At 40.2% G+C, this 14872-nt stretch overlaps 1 protein-coding gene across 3 annotated transcripts in view; it reads right to left on the reverse strand.

The window, feature by feature from the left end:
• Positions 1-14872, reverse strand: part of LOC135225754 (dnaJ homolog dnj-5-like) — a 101870-nt gene that overhangs the window by 41725 nt on the left and 45273 nt on the right. For all 3 annotated transcript variants that reach the window (XM_064265196.1, XM_064265195.1, XM_064265193.1), the window contains exon 5: positions 7761-7930. In XM_064265196.1, the coding sequence (XP_064121266.1) occupies positions 7761-7930 (170 nt within the window). The remainder of the gene's footprint in view (positions 1-7760; positions 7931-14872) is intronic.

The following is a 14872-nucleotide window of genomic DNA, read 5'->3' on the forward strand; positions in this document are numbered from 1 at the left end:
AAAAAAAAAAAAAAAAAAAAAAACACACACACACACACACACACACACAACACCACCACCACCACCACCACAGCTCACAACTTTGCCCTTAGGCATGGCCTCAATACATATATTACCTTTTGGCATCTAGAATAAACTAAAACCATAGCAGATGCTTCACAAATCTGCATTAAAATTGTCAGCAAAAGACACCTTCAAGTAATAGTTATGTTGAGAGAACAATTACTCAAGGCTAATTATTTATACCACACAAACTGAACAATGAACCCCTGGAAGTGTTATGAGGCCCTGAAGGGAGTAAAACTGCACAAAAATAGAATATCACCTATGGCACAGGTATTTGAACTTATAATAAAAATACAGATTGAAAAAACACTACAATTATCCAAACGCCATTCACTTTATGCATAACTATTCAAGGATGTGCTAACACAAGTCAATTCCACCTAGGTCTACCACATACTGACTTGCAATACTGATGCAGTTTTTGCTGTCAAGTTATTGCACTTTCACAGCATTATTATTCTTTATTTGGAATATCTGTGTAGGAAGATATTTAAAAGCGTTTGATCTATTCCTCCCTTTCATTAATTTAAAAATCGATTTATATGGTGAAATTAATTCTGCCATTTCCTTCACTTTCTAAGCACATCACTTATGGTTCAATATCCTCTACATTTCCAGCCCTACCCTTAATAGACGGATCCCCTCATATGAGTGGCAATAACAGGTTTTGATGGTGGACGGATCCACTCGTGGTGAGCATGAAGTTTTCATAATAAAACTAATATTGTCATACTTACCTGAACACCTCAATTAGCCCTGATCACTGACCAGTCCGAACTATATCCCAACAGATTTACCCACATAATTTTAACTGTCAGCATTACCAACACTGCAGGTAAAATCTAGTCAAATGAGTTACGTGTATTACCGTTGGCAACGCTGGTGCAAATACCGGCCACCAAAGGCCCGGCTCCTCAGTTGAATCATTTACTATCGAACTGAAGTGGGGGAGGAGGGTGGGATCATTCAGGTGTTCAGGTAAGTATTACAATATTAGTTTGATCATGAAAACTTCATATTGTAATACACTTCCTGAACACCTGAAATAGCCTGATTAACAAAATTTTAATGGAGGTGGGATCAATGTAATTCAGCCCGACCTGTCCACGCCCATACGCAGGTAACTCGTTATCAACCTACCAAGTATAAATGTATGTATCCTCCCCTAATTATCTAACTCGGTAGGTAAGGATGTTGCAAAGAAAGTACTACAACGTCAGTGTTGAGTCTAAGATACTGTCTAAGTCAGAAGTAACTTCCAAGTGGTAATCTATACTTTTTATTCATGGAGGTAAAAGCAGATCTCCTCACCTAGTTGTCCAACTCAGTCGGTGAGGATGCTTGCAGAGGAGGTATCTTACTGTCAGTGTTGAGTCCAAGGTATCGCCCGAGTCTGAAGAACCTCCCATGTGGTATTCTACACCTCTCATGTATGGAAGGGAAACAGTGAACCTCCCACGTGGCTATCTAGCCTCTCATGTATTTAGGAGAAGTTGAGTGTGCAGGACCTTCAAGTTCTCTACTGCTCAAGGATGCAGATGATTGTGCAGAAGTTGTAGTTATTCCAACATGACCATCAGGATCTGTCCTAACCTCAAGGGCCTAAAGGTACAATACACTTAGTCTAACACAGCAGAATTTGTGATCCGTCACCTGCTATACGATCATCCAACAATGCTGCTGCGACTCTAATTATGACAACGACATGAAATTGACCATCGAGGAGACATCTTGTTTCTAAGACTGTTGCTAAGCGCAAGGTGCCCTCAACAGAACCTTCTTATGATAGTGCTGATGCAGATGATGTAACAAGAAGTCCCTCCTCTCCTTAACAAGAACGTAGTACAGCCAACCGAAATGTTAGTTTGGCATGCAAACCCATCGAAACCAAAGTGATGAGGTTGTCAAACAGTCCAGGATCTGAGAAACACCCATCAACTCTCACAACATCCACATAAGTGGGACAAGTCCTCTGACTGGCTGTGAAAGGTGTCATCAAAATACAAAGCTCACGATCTGTAACCCCTACCACACGAATCAACGAAGGAACCCAAGAGAGAAGAGCCACAACAGATTCATAACACTGGAACTTGGACACCGGCAGAATGGTTACATGCTACCTCATACAGAACACTCCCAATTAGGAAGCAAGGATGAATCCAGTCTACTCGGCCCCAAAGTGATGCTAGCCTAGAGTCGTCTTCCCCAAAACCTGCCCGACTCGGCTGAAACCAGATCAGCTTACTTGATGTTTGAGAGACTACTGGTTTAGCCGAACACAACGTATCAAACATTGCTTGAATCAACTGTGAGGTTCCTCTGCAGCCTGAACTGCAGAAAGAGAGAATGGACAAAGTCCACCACCTGTTTATACTGGCTTTCCTTCACCGGAGAAACAAAAACCCACAACTAGCACCAGATGCTCTCTTCAAAGGGTATCCTCTGTCAGACCTGTCCAACCGCACCAGAACAGGAAAAGGAGAATGGCTGAGCACCCACAAGAGCAGCAACTAAGAACCCTGGACTTACTACACCTGACTGCTCGATACCAACAGCTCACATACATGATCCCAGGATATCTGAGCCAACCAATCCAGTTGCGCAATGCTATACCAACAAGACGATGATAAACACCTGAGCAAGTCATACTTGCCTACGTAATTCTGCAACACCCCCCCCCCCCCAACGACACAGATGAACGTAAAACGCCTGTACCACCCCACAGCTCCCCCCCCCGCCCCCCAACGAGCCAACTGTCCCCAGTTCCGCAAATCATGTACCAACTAGATACTATGACATAACCCTGAGCTACTCTCACACGACTGCTCATACCCTCACTACCCAGTAATGACAACGACAAACACCTGTGCCGAATGTACCTTGGCGATGAACGCCCACCCCTAGGAGTCAACCACTCTCTGTTATGCCAAACGTGTACCAACCAAGATGATGACATAACCTTGAGCCAGCCTCTCTCGACTGCAAAACCTGCACCAGCCAGTGACTATGACATGAGACCTGGCCAACTACAATGGGCGAGGAATGCCTCCAACAGCGGAGAGGCCACAAAACACGATCCAACAAACTCGGTTACACCAATATTAAACTGGGACAGGAGTCCGGAGCTGAAGCTACTTTGATCATGTGAGGGAAGGAAGTACTCCCGGAAACCCAGGAACCAAGGCCAAACCCACATTGAACCCCTTGAAGGAAAGAAAAAAAAAAAAAAAAAAAAAAAAAAAAAAAAAAAAAAAAAAAAAACAGGAGAAAGAAAGAAGACACGTGGAGTAACCACCGGAGCTCCTCACATCAACATTGTGCAGGTGGAGAACCAACTTGTGCAGCACATAAAAGTACCTTTAATGACAGGTTACGAACTGTGGAACCAATGGGAGCCACAGATGGAAATAACAGCTACCCTAACAAAAGGAGGTCGAGGGCACAAATAGTACTAACTATGGTGCAGATGAACTACCAACGGCCGTAGCGCCACTCAATAACCGCGGTAGGCACGTTACGTCTCAAACCCAGAAAGTATAAAAATGGGAACCAAAGAAGGAAGATTACCAGCTACCCTTTTGAAAGGAGGGGCTGAGGACACAACCGTACTGATAGTCAATGATGGCGCAGACGAATCGCCAGCTGCTGTATCCCCCGCAAGATCCACGGAGGACACATTACGTCTCAAACCCAGACCGGCAGCCAGAGAACTACAGGACCCGTGGAAGGTGCTAAGAAGACAGATCTGCGAAAATTACCTCCCTCAACCCTGAAAAAAAAAAAAAAAGAGAGAGAGAGAGAGAGAGAGAGAGAGAGAGAGAGAGAGAGAGAGAGAGAGAGAGAGAGTCGTCAAAACCCCCAAATTTCAGGATTGAAACTATGAAAACTCTTTGTTCTGCTGTGTTAATGGCAAAGAAACGGGATGAGTGAGAGAAGACTCTGAAGCAACCTCCAAAGAATGAACGGATAAAGAAGATTGTGTAAAGACATTAGAAGAAGTTTTAGAAGAAATTGGGAGAGAAAGAAACTAGACCAACTCTGTTCCCCATGATAATCTTGAAACATCATTAGAAAAATCAGGCAAATTCTGCAAGACATGATCGTGAATACAGTCCGTATTCAAGCTACTGTAATTCATCTTATGATGATTCGATTTTATGATGGGGTTAGTAATTAAAATGGGCACTACTACATTTTGAAATTAAAGTCTTTCTATATCTCGTGCGCAGCTGGTGTAGGCAGCAGCGTGCAGTTAGGCAGCAAGAGAGTTAAAGATAATATAGAATTTAGGCCAAAGGCCAAATATTGGGACCTATGAGGTCATTCAGTGCTGAAAAGGATGTTGCACAATGAATCAAGTGTTAGGAGAGCGTGGAAGGTAAGATAAAGAAAGAGAATATGAAAGGAGGAAAAGTAAAAGGAAGGCAGAGAGAGAGAGAGGCCAAATTACAATCGTCTAACTTCTCTACCTCCATATCTTTACACCATCTCCTAAGTTGATAAGTATTATCTTAATGATATATACTCCTTGTATAACTGTGTACAGCCATGAGCAATCGAACGAGAAACTACTTTGTTTGCTAATATAATCGAATCTGATAGCAACATCTGTTTATTGTATTCAATCAGCGTATGAAAGTAAACACTTACCGTATGTATGTTATAAATGTAGCTGAAGCTGATAAGGTAATATTACGTGCACCGGCAACATGGATAAAACTCCCAAGCTTTTATATGAGTCCAAACACAGCCGTGGTTAAAAGAAGAAAACTACTAGCATGAAAGAGCTCATTTACTGTTGTTTTCACACTGATAAAAGATAAATATCATAAAGCTCGTAATACCAATGAAAATGAGTGAAAACAAATGGAATCTGTGAAATTTACGTAATCTATTAACGGAGGGGGAAAAAAAAAAAAAAAAAAAAAAAAAAAACTAGTTTCCAAAGAGACATATTAGTCAAATTTGGACTTAAAATTATGTCGTACGATAAGCAAAGTATCCAGATATTCATTTATGCTAACTAGGAAAAAGAAAATTCACTGAGACCCAGTGAGATGGTTGCATCTGGAGTGAAGGAATTGACTAGTCGGCATCTCTGCCTGTCTCGGCCATGTCCTCCCCCAAAGTAGGGCTATGTGTTGACTGCAAGCTTGTAATTGTACTTCAATGAAATGTAATCAATGACACATTTTCTAGGTAATTTTAAGGGTAAATCTTTAAACTATCTTATATTAAATTTCAATTGTAATTTGATAATGTGACTGGTAATTATATTTGTAACTGTAATTAACATATGGCATCATATAATTACTGACGGAAATTCATCTGCTAAACTGATGAAGACGTCATGCTACCAAATTCCGTCACCTGAGGGAATATTCTTGAAAAGCAGTGAAAAGTACAAATTCCTTATGATTTCTGATTTATATGATATAAGATACCATTATTAGCTATGTTAAAATGTCAACATAGTTAAAAGACTGCCTTCCCGCTTGACTACTGCAAGACGAAAGGAAGGAAGGAGGAGGAGGAAGAGGAGATCCAGTTCCTCCTCTTTTGGTTTTTGGATATCCAGGACCCTGGCACCCATTAGGGCTGGTTCTGGAAGAGGCAGGGGAGCTGAAAGAGAATGATTAGTATACTACTGCTATCTCTATTTCAATTAGCTTGGTCATGAATTTAGCAAACAAATTAGACATTCTGTCTTCCAATTCTGAACCGTTCCTACTCTAGCTCTTTGCTTAACTCTTGCGATTTTGCCGCTACCTTCTATTCCGACAACTATGGTAGTCCTCTAAGTGATCTAATGAATCAATCCTTACATTTTTTACACCTTTGCCTGACATTGCATTGCACTTGCCAACAGCTTGAACAAAAAGAACGTCTGTCACTTTTGCCAACAGCTTAAACAAAAAGAATGTCTGTCACTTTGAGGGTACTTTCGAAGCATGCTGACATCTCAACCAGCAGCTGTTGGAGGAGAGGCTGATAAAGCAGAGATTGAGGTAAGGATTTTCTTGATGAGGCTTGATCACTTCTTCCCGACGATAACAGAGAAGTTCTAACTATCAAAAACAATTGAAATATGATCCAAATCGGGGAAAATCGGAAGAGATGTCGTAAACGAAAGCCAAAGATATCAAACCCCATCAAGGCCTCGGTAAACACTGTGAGGGTTGGGCTAAAATACCAAAAGTTTGCTAGGAGCAGGAATACGTCCAGCTCTCCACATGAACGAAGAACAATTGAGGAGACGGGCCTTTGGTGGCCAGTATTTCCACCAGCGTTGCCAACGGTAACACAGGTAATTCATTTGACTAGATTTTACCTGCAGCATTAGTAATGCACAGTTAAAACTACCCACTTAGTGGGTAAATCTGTGGGGATATAGTTTGGGCTAGTCAGTGACCAGGGCTAATTCAGGTGTTCAGGTGTAGTATTACAATATCAATATTACACACCATCGATTTGAAGGAATTGGGCAGGAAAGAGTTTCCATTACTTCTATAGCCTATAAATTCACAAATGGCAACTTTTAGACAGGCTAAAATCAAGAAGCAGGTGGCTCATGAGCTAGCTGTGATCTCGACTTCAAAGGAGCAAGTACTGCTTCTCTCTCACATGATGTCTTATTATATATTTGCTCTTAAGTATACCTAGGGGTTGCTGTTTGTTTTAGTTCTCATCTTTTATTTTAGTATTTCAGTTATAATTGAGAGAGAAAAAAATTCAATTAAATAAAGGCAGTTCCTGGCTTACGACGTTCCGAGGTTACAACATTTTTAAATTATATTCACCAGAAATTATTTCCAGGTTTATGACCCATGTTCCAGGGTTATGGCGCTTACGGCACCAATCTGACAAGAAGAAATATGACTCCAAAAATTCAAAATAATCAATATTTGAAGGTTTTTGATGAAAATGCAATAAAAAATAAAGTTTACATAGTTTCTAATACACCCAAAGCATTGAAAGTAAGGTTTTCTTAGGATTTTTGACAATTTTCCAGCTTACAACGCATTTCAAAAATGGAACCCCCATCGTAGTGGTAAAAAAAGACATGTAGTATAACCCAAAAAAGTTACTGCATCTTCAAAGTAAAATTACATAAATATTTGACAACAAATATACACAGAATTTGTTACTGATCTTACTACTTCATTTATTTTGATATTGCATGAGCTGTAATTATAATTCTACAAAATAAATTCACTAGAGACATGTAGGGAAAATTTCAAAATTATTTTTTCTTACACCTTCTGCATTTGCATATCTCTCTCTTTCCACTGAAGTGTTTTTTCTTAAATTGGCCAACCTCAAAATTTACCCAACCTGGGGTGCTGCATATTGATTTTTTAGCCTGGCTTTTAAGTTAACTTTGTTCACTACTGTGAATGGTGTACAAGGCTTGTAAGCACAAGTCTGTGACATTTTTCCAAAGTTTTAACTTATCAACTTGTATCAGTAATACGTACTTTACTTCAATAACTAAAATATGTATAGTCTATATATATATGGCCTACTGATTGTGAAATTTAAAGGACATCAATGACTGTAAAATAAACTAGATTTAACATTAGTAAACTGATCATCATATGTAGTCTTTAGTCTACCGAGTACTGTTTTGTTAAGCCATTACTGCCAGCACTTAAGTGTACATAACCCATCACTCTAATACACTCTGCACTTACCTGTCTTCGATAATATTTCTTGATGTCATCATCTGAACATTCCTGCGTCACCCCTAATATGCTGTATGGATCTTTCCCTTTGCATGCCAAAAGACGTTTCATTGCTTCTTCACCACTTGTTGGTAATGGAATATTACATTCAAGGCCTCTTGGCACTTTCTTTTCACGTCCTGAAGTAAGAAGTTAATTATTTGCTATTACTTTCTGTCATTTAATAAATTTGCTTTTATGAAATTCAGGCAGTCAAGCCAAACACTGGGTACTTTCAACCATTCTGCACTTAAGAAAGAAAAATAAAGATGAATTAAAAGGACCTAAAGGTAGAATGAGGAAAAAATCACAGTTGCACTAAGAAGTAATAAGAGAGGCTGGACAGCAAGACTAAAAGAAAGGAAGCAGGAATGAAGTTAAAGTAACAGGCTAAAAAGTAAGTGTAACTATCACCCAAAGGAATTCCGCAAACATGCTTCATTATCCAAATAAATTAAATTAATATTTGAAATAAATGTTTAAACACTAACTGTATTGGTTGCATCAACCAACAATACCAATAATGGAAAAAAAATTTCATATACCATGGCAGAATAATCACCCGCCACAATGTCCCATTTCTGTCACCATTATGTTTTTAAATTTGCTTATCATATATTACGTCCACTGAAAATTCTTTACCGGCTAAGATAATCTTAAAATATAGAATGACTTCGATAATACATTTACATGAAATCTTTGAAAACTGTTAGATACAAATCACTAAATTACAGTAGCTCACCGAGATAACGGATTAAAGTGTCTGAGGCAACCCCACTAATTCTGTTGTATATACGTGTGTGTGTGTGTGTGTGTATATATATATATATATATATATATATATATATATATATATATATATATATATATATAGTATATATATATATTGTAGTATACATGAATGAGTTTTTGCTATAAAGTCCAGGTATTTACTGTAAAATGCTTATAGCTGCCTATTTTAATAGTTCACTACCTAATTTGATAGTTCTAACAAACAATTTATATACAAAAATTATCATTCTAAAACAATTTAAAATTATTTCAAACAGAAATACTACACGCCAAACCATCCCAAAACGACCGAAAAGTCATCTCTAAGCAACTAACTGTTACCCCTTTATGTGTAAGCATAGCCATTTTCTTTCAACATAACCCCCTTTTTTTGGGATGAAGCTTATATGTACTACTACATATTTATTTAAAAAAACATTAACGTACCCGTAAAGTAAGATAAAGCCTTATTTAATATAAATTAATACAAATTATAAACTACAGGAGAGTAAAAGCTTTAGCATAATCATTAGAGTTGAAAGTAATATAAATTAATAAAGAAACGGTCATAATAAAATTTATACCTGTCTGCGCAATAAACTTGGAAAATATCTGAGTAGAATAAAAAATACAAATTAACATATATACTCGTGATTTTAAAATGTTTCTCATGTACTAACCTCTTTTCCTCTATCTCATCTAGTTTTTAAATAAGTTAAAAAAGTAAAAGAGAACAATAAACGTAGTTACAATCGAAGACAAAACAGCTGTTTTGCTAAGAACAACTGAATCGCATTTCAACCATCATAGGATAGCAAACAATTACTGTGTAGTTATGTTACAAATGATGTTAAATAGAATAGGACATATATTTTTACATTATACGCTTATACGTTATGGATAAAAAACCAGCAAGGAAATATACTATAGTCAATACACTTGCGGTAGATTCTTGTGCCTACGAGACGTTTGTTTGGGGCCTCTGATTGGCTGGTACCGGGAGGTAGGCCACTCGCTCAGCATCTCATTATTTTCGTTGGTGGCTTAGAAAATTAGCAATGTTTATATTTCTTCAATTAGCTCATGCTTTGTAGAAAATAGGAAAGTGTTGGTCATACCAAAGGATTCGGTATTAATTTTACAACTAAGTCATCTTTTCCTGAAATCAATAAGATAAAGCACAAAGGTATTACACCGAGTAAAAGAAAAGAGAGAAGCATTTAATTCTTTATACCTGTTTTTACTTATCAGATCTTGCATCATAAATGCAATAAAGACAAAATGAAACATGATATTGTTATAATACAATAAAGTTTCATACATACTTACCTGGCAGATATATACGATTAATGGCCCACCCAGCCTCCCCGCAGGAGACAGGTGGAAGAGAGAAAATATGAATAGAAAACGGGAATGGTTCCTAAAACTGCCACCCAGGGCAGGACGGTAGATCACCTGACCTACCTGCAGCGTGTGCCGCGAAATTTGAATTTCTGTCGGGGACGACGGAGTCTTAGCTATGTATATATCTGCCAGGTAAGTATGTATGAAACTTTATTGTATTATAACAATATAATTTTCATACAATCAACTTACCTGTCAGATATATACATAGCTGATTGACACCCTTTGGTGGAGGGTAAGAGACAGCTAACATGGAATAGACAGGTAAACAACATATGTTGTAGGTATAAATAAACCTTGGTTCCTATCTGATAGGTGGTAGACTTCGTGGCTGTTGCCCGGTAGTCTGCATCACCTCAAGACTTTAGCGAGATATGTGATCTATGGCTAAGAGTTCTTGTGGGTCTGCCGATGGGGTATGAACCGCTTACTCGGCAGAGCCAGAAAGGACTTTGTCAATGGGTACTGGACCACTTCTATGACAATACACCTTATGAAGGAGCGCAACACCGATCCCGATCACCTGATCCTAACACGAGGGTTCGCGCTCAAATTGAAAAGAGTTATCCCACACTCCTTTCAAAAACCCCAATAATTTCACTAAGTTAAATAACTTTAACTCAAAGTTAAGGATCAGTGTCGGCTCCTTATCCCAGTAACGTATCCGCAGAAACGTATAAACCAAAAGAGAAGGATCTCTCGTCGGTTAACTTGACATCCTTTGTGTAATGAGAAGTCAACACAGAGTTGCCTCTACCGTACAACACAGCTAATATGTCTTATATGACATATTGTTATGTAAAGAACAAGAATTTGTAAAAGCGCGCACTTCCTGCGCTTTTAATTCTCAGCTGTTTGAAGGAATCAAGTCACTTATGAAGTGCTTAGGAGATCTCCATGTTTCAAAGAAGACCAGGGCTTTCTTGAAATGGATCTCTCCCGTCTGAAGCCTGAAGCCTGGCAGGAACCTCACGCCTGGCTGGTGCTTCGCTCTTGGTTGGAGCCTAGCGCTTGTCTGGTACCTTTCGCTTGACTGGCGCCTCGCATCTGGTTGACGCCTCGCGCCTTAGCTGGAGATTCGCGCCTAGAGCCTGGCTTGCGTCTCATGCCAGGTTGGCGCTTTGTGCCTGCCTGGAGCTTCGCGGCTGGCTGGTACCTTGCGCCTGCCTGGCGCCTCCCCACTTGCCGGAGCTTCGAGCTTGGTAGTCTCTCGATGATGTCTGGCAATGTCCACATCGGACACTCTTATCTGTCCTATATGTTCGCATCTAGCGCATCTGTGTCAGGTTGTAGGCCCGGTCTTTCTCCTCATCAGACAATGACAGTGTTCTTGGGGCTGTCTGCTCTGGCGTTTTTTACGACTGTTTTAGCATAAGGCTCCTGGTTGGCGCTACATTGTCCGAAAGTCCTGAACATCCACAATAGTAAATCACAAGACTGGAGAAGGGTGGAAGAAATTCTTCCACTTTGAGCTTTGGCCTCTCCGGCAAGGGGAGGTGATTGTAGTCAGCTACATCCAGTATACGATAGGATATCTAACAGTATGAGAGATAAGTCTTCCTCCGAGGAGGATCCTTCTTGAGTACTTCCCTTGCTCACGAGATCTCTTCTTACCTGTTGAAGGGGCTTCTCGTTGCAGAATCTTCCCTATCCTTGTCCGAAGGAAGGGAAGAAGCTTGGAAGTCGAAGGAGACTCCGAGCTATATTGGAGTACTCCTGATTTCTAGCTCTTTATTGTATCCCTCTGAACACCTTCTGGGAAGCATTTCGAGCCGTCATCGCATTCCAAAGGCTCTGTAGGCAAACGTTTTAACCACTCTACTGTAGATGAAAACGTAAGTACCCTGCCTGGACAACGAAACCTCTATCTGAAAACATTGAATCAGGAATAGGGGGTTTTAGTTCTTTTGCCAGACATACTATGCTGGCAAGAACCCATTGCCTAATCTCCATAGAATCTGATGCGAGATTCCAATGCTCAAAAAATTCACTTGTCTTCTTGATCGTTTGGGACCAAGAGAAACAAAGAATTCCCTCATAAAAATCTCTCAAAGAAGTTTGATGAGGAGCAGTTCCATCTTGTCGGAACATAGAATCTGTGGCCACAAAAAAGATCCCATTAGAAGTACATGATATCCTACTCTTGTCATATTGAGGTATCGTATAAGATCCCGAAGATCTTAATCCTCTGCTATCTCCAATCCCTTTATAGAGACAGAGTATAGCCTTTTACTGCGTTCTTTGATAGCAGATATATACAAAGGTGATTCTTCCCTCTGAAAGGGAAGAAAAAACCGCTATGTGGTTCACAGAGGTATCGGAAGAGGACAGCTTCCTTATTCCCTCTAGCACGATCTGCAGCAATTCTATATCTTGTCCATGACTATTGTCATTTACCTTGAAAAATCCTCTCATTCATGTCCACTTCTGGTCAGTCTGCACGCAGACAGACTCAGAGTGGAGAGGTTGTTAAGGTCCATTTATAATAGATGCTGATAGAATATTCAGACTGTCTTGGAAAAGATTTCCAAAACATGCTGTGAGAAGAACATGACCTCTGTGAATCCAACCTCTCTAAGGCCAAAATGAGGCATAAAGTATTATCTTCTCTTTCTTTGACGCCCTTTATCTTAAATTCTGCAAATAATTTATATTTAGGGGAAAAAAGACTAAAGTTTATTCCCCTTTCTAAAAAAAATAAAGATGGCGTATATTGCTACCTCTCTTGGTTCGAGGAAAAGGAAGCAGTCTATAGGAAGGCTGTTCGTCTTCTACCTTACTAAGAGATCTATGAAGAAGACTTTCCGCAGGTTCTCACAACTCTTTCCACTAAATGTTAAACATGTTAACAGTTATTATCGTCGATCGAGAAGGTTCTCTTTGTTAACGCAAACAGGAGCGAAAAAAGAGATTCTCGATGCTCTTTGCGATATGAGAGAGTCGTGGAATTGGCCTAAGTGATTAAATGGGTAACGAAATCAGGAACGAATCTTGCCGTTACCGAGCCTGGTGTCCGAGAGGCTACTGGACTCTTAGGTTAATAACTCGCTAAAACGAGAAAATCTTGGATGGTGCTCTTGGTTCACTGCGCCAGGCTGGCGCAATTTTTTGCGCTTCTAGCGCTATGTGCCAGGCTGGCGCTTCCTTCTAATTCTTTTTAGGTTATGTGCCAGAACACATGTGCCTTTATGGTACCCGACATCCTTTCACATGTTAATTCCGTTCTTAGTAGGAAAAAACTTTATATACGTAGTATAGTCCATTCAGGGAAACAAGTTCTGCCACAAAGAGAATGTTTCCCATCCGACTCATCCATCTTCTTCTGAGCAGGTACTCTAATAAGCTATGCTTTCGTAAGCCTGAGAGCATTATATATAATGTTCTGCTGCGATAGAATCCTTAATAATGTTACCTATGGTCACAGCATTGAAAGGTTGTACTATCTCTCTTATTGAAAGCTTCTTAGCAAAAGGCATACAATATTTTATTTATGTTAGCTTAACTATCCCCTCAATCCGAGGTTAAGATCGCGATTGTAGGGGAGAGATACGGATAGTTATTCCATCCCGCAGGAGAGAAAGATAAACCAGACCGCTCATGACTGACACCTACATGGTACTGCGTTGGTCTCAGGCTCTCAGCGAAAGCAGTCTCCGTTAGCCGTCTGGCCTTACTCTTCCAGAGTTGCCAGCTACTCCATTTAATAAAGGAATCTTATAAAATTATTATCGAACTTCAGGAAGTTCTTATTAAAGCATATTTAAGCGAAACAAGACTTCGATACATCTAGAAGCTAAGTAGGTGTTGTCTTAACAATCCCTTTAAGCGTAGTCCTTCCTAGGAAAGTCGTAGAAGGATACTGGTAATTGAGTTGCACAGCAAAGAAGTAACTACGTTATGTGTTTAGGATTTGATCGTATCGTATTCTCATACAGCAGAAACTCTACTACCTTCTACTATCTTCGTTCTTTTCGTTAATAGAACGATAGAAAGAGTATATATATCCTTAAGGAAGGAAGTTAATCCAGGAACTCTTTAAATCTTCGTGATTTCCTCATAAATCGCGGAAGAGACAGAATTCCTGTTCATCACTAGGGTTTACGGAAGGAAGTAGATATTTCCTATCCGCCATCATACCCAAACGTCGATGAGATTCTTATTAAGAAAAACTCCCAAAGCTCTTGCCTCCTCAAAACGAGGGAAGAGCATGGATGAAGGAGAGAGTCCGCATTGAGAGGAACTGCCTAACACAGGAGTCTTCTGAATAATGAAAAGGGGCTTCTCTTAGTATCAGAATCCTTCTGACAAAAACAACGGCTGCCTGTGCGACATCTTGCACATTTGCCAGGGGAAAGTTGCTCAAGTTAAAAAACTCAAAGAGGAGTCTCGCGACTGACCTCTCTCTCAAATGAAGATTTTGGAATATTCTGACGCCTGGCGCCTGGATCCTTGCACCTAGCGCCTGGCGTCTGGATAGTTCTGCGCGCCTGGAATGTTCCGCACGCTAGAAAGGAGACTTGCTCCTGGAACGTTCCACTTGCGTGGAAGGTCCCGTGCGCCCTGATAGTTCCGAGCGCCTCTAGTCTTCTTTTACGAGCCTCTTGCCAGTAAACGTTCAATGGAAGCATCCTTCTGATTGCCATTCTACTATAAGGCTCCTCAGTCTAGCCGTCTGTTTTTCTCTTTGAAGGCGCCTTGCGCCAAGAAAAAAGTTCTGGAACGCGGCTCGCGCTCAGTTGCTGGAACGAGGCTCGCGTTTATCTGTATGAACGAGGCTCGCGCTAGTCTGTTGGAACGCGGCTCGCGCTAGTCTGTTGGAACGCGGCTCGCTGCTGGCTGTTGGAACGTGGCTCGCACTAGCTTGCTGGCTGGCTCTCAGCCTCTCGCTCAGTGTTCTCTTAGTTTTC

This window comes from Macrobrachium nipponense, chromosome 13 (assembly GCF_015104395.2).
Source record: "Macrobrachium nipponense isolate FS-2020 chromosome 13, ASM1510439v2, whole genome shotgun sequence".
In the NCBI taxonomy this organism is placed as follows: domain Eukaryota; kingdom Metazoa; phylum Arthropoda; class Malacostraca; order Decapoda; family Palaemonidae; genus Macrobrachium; species Macrobrachium nipponense.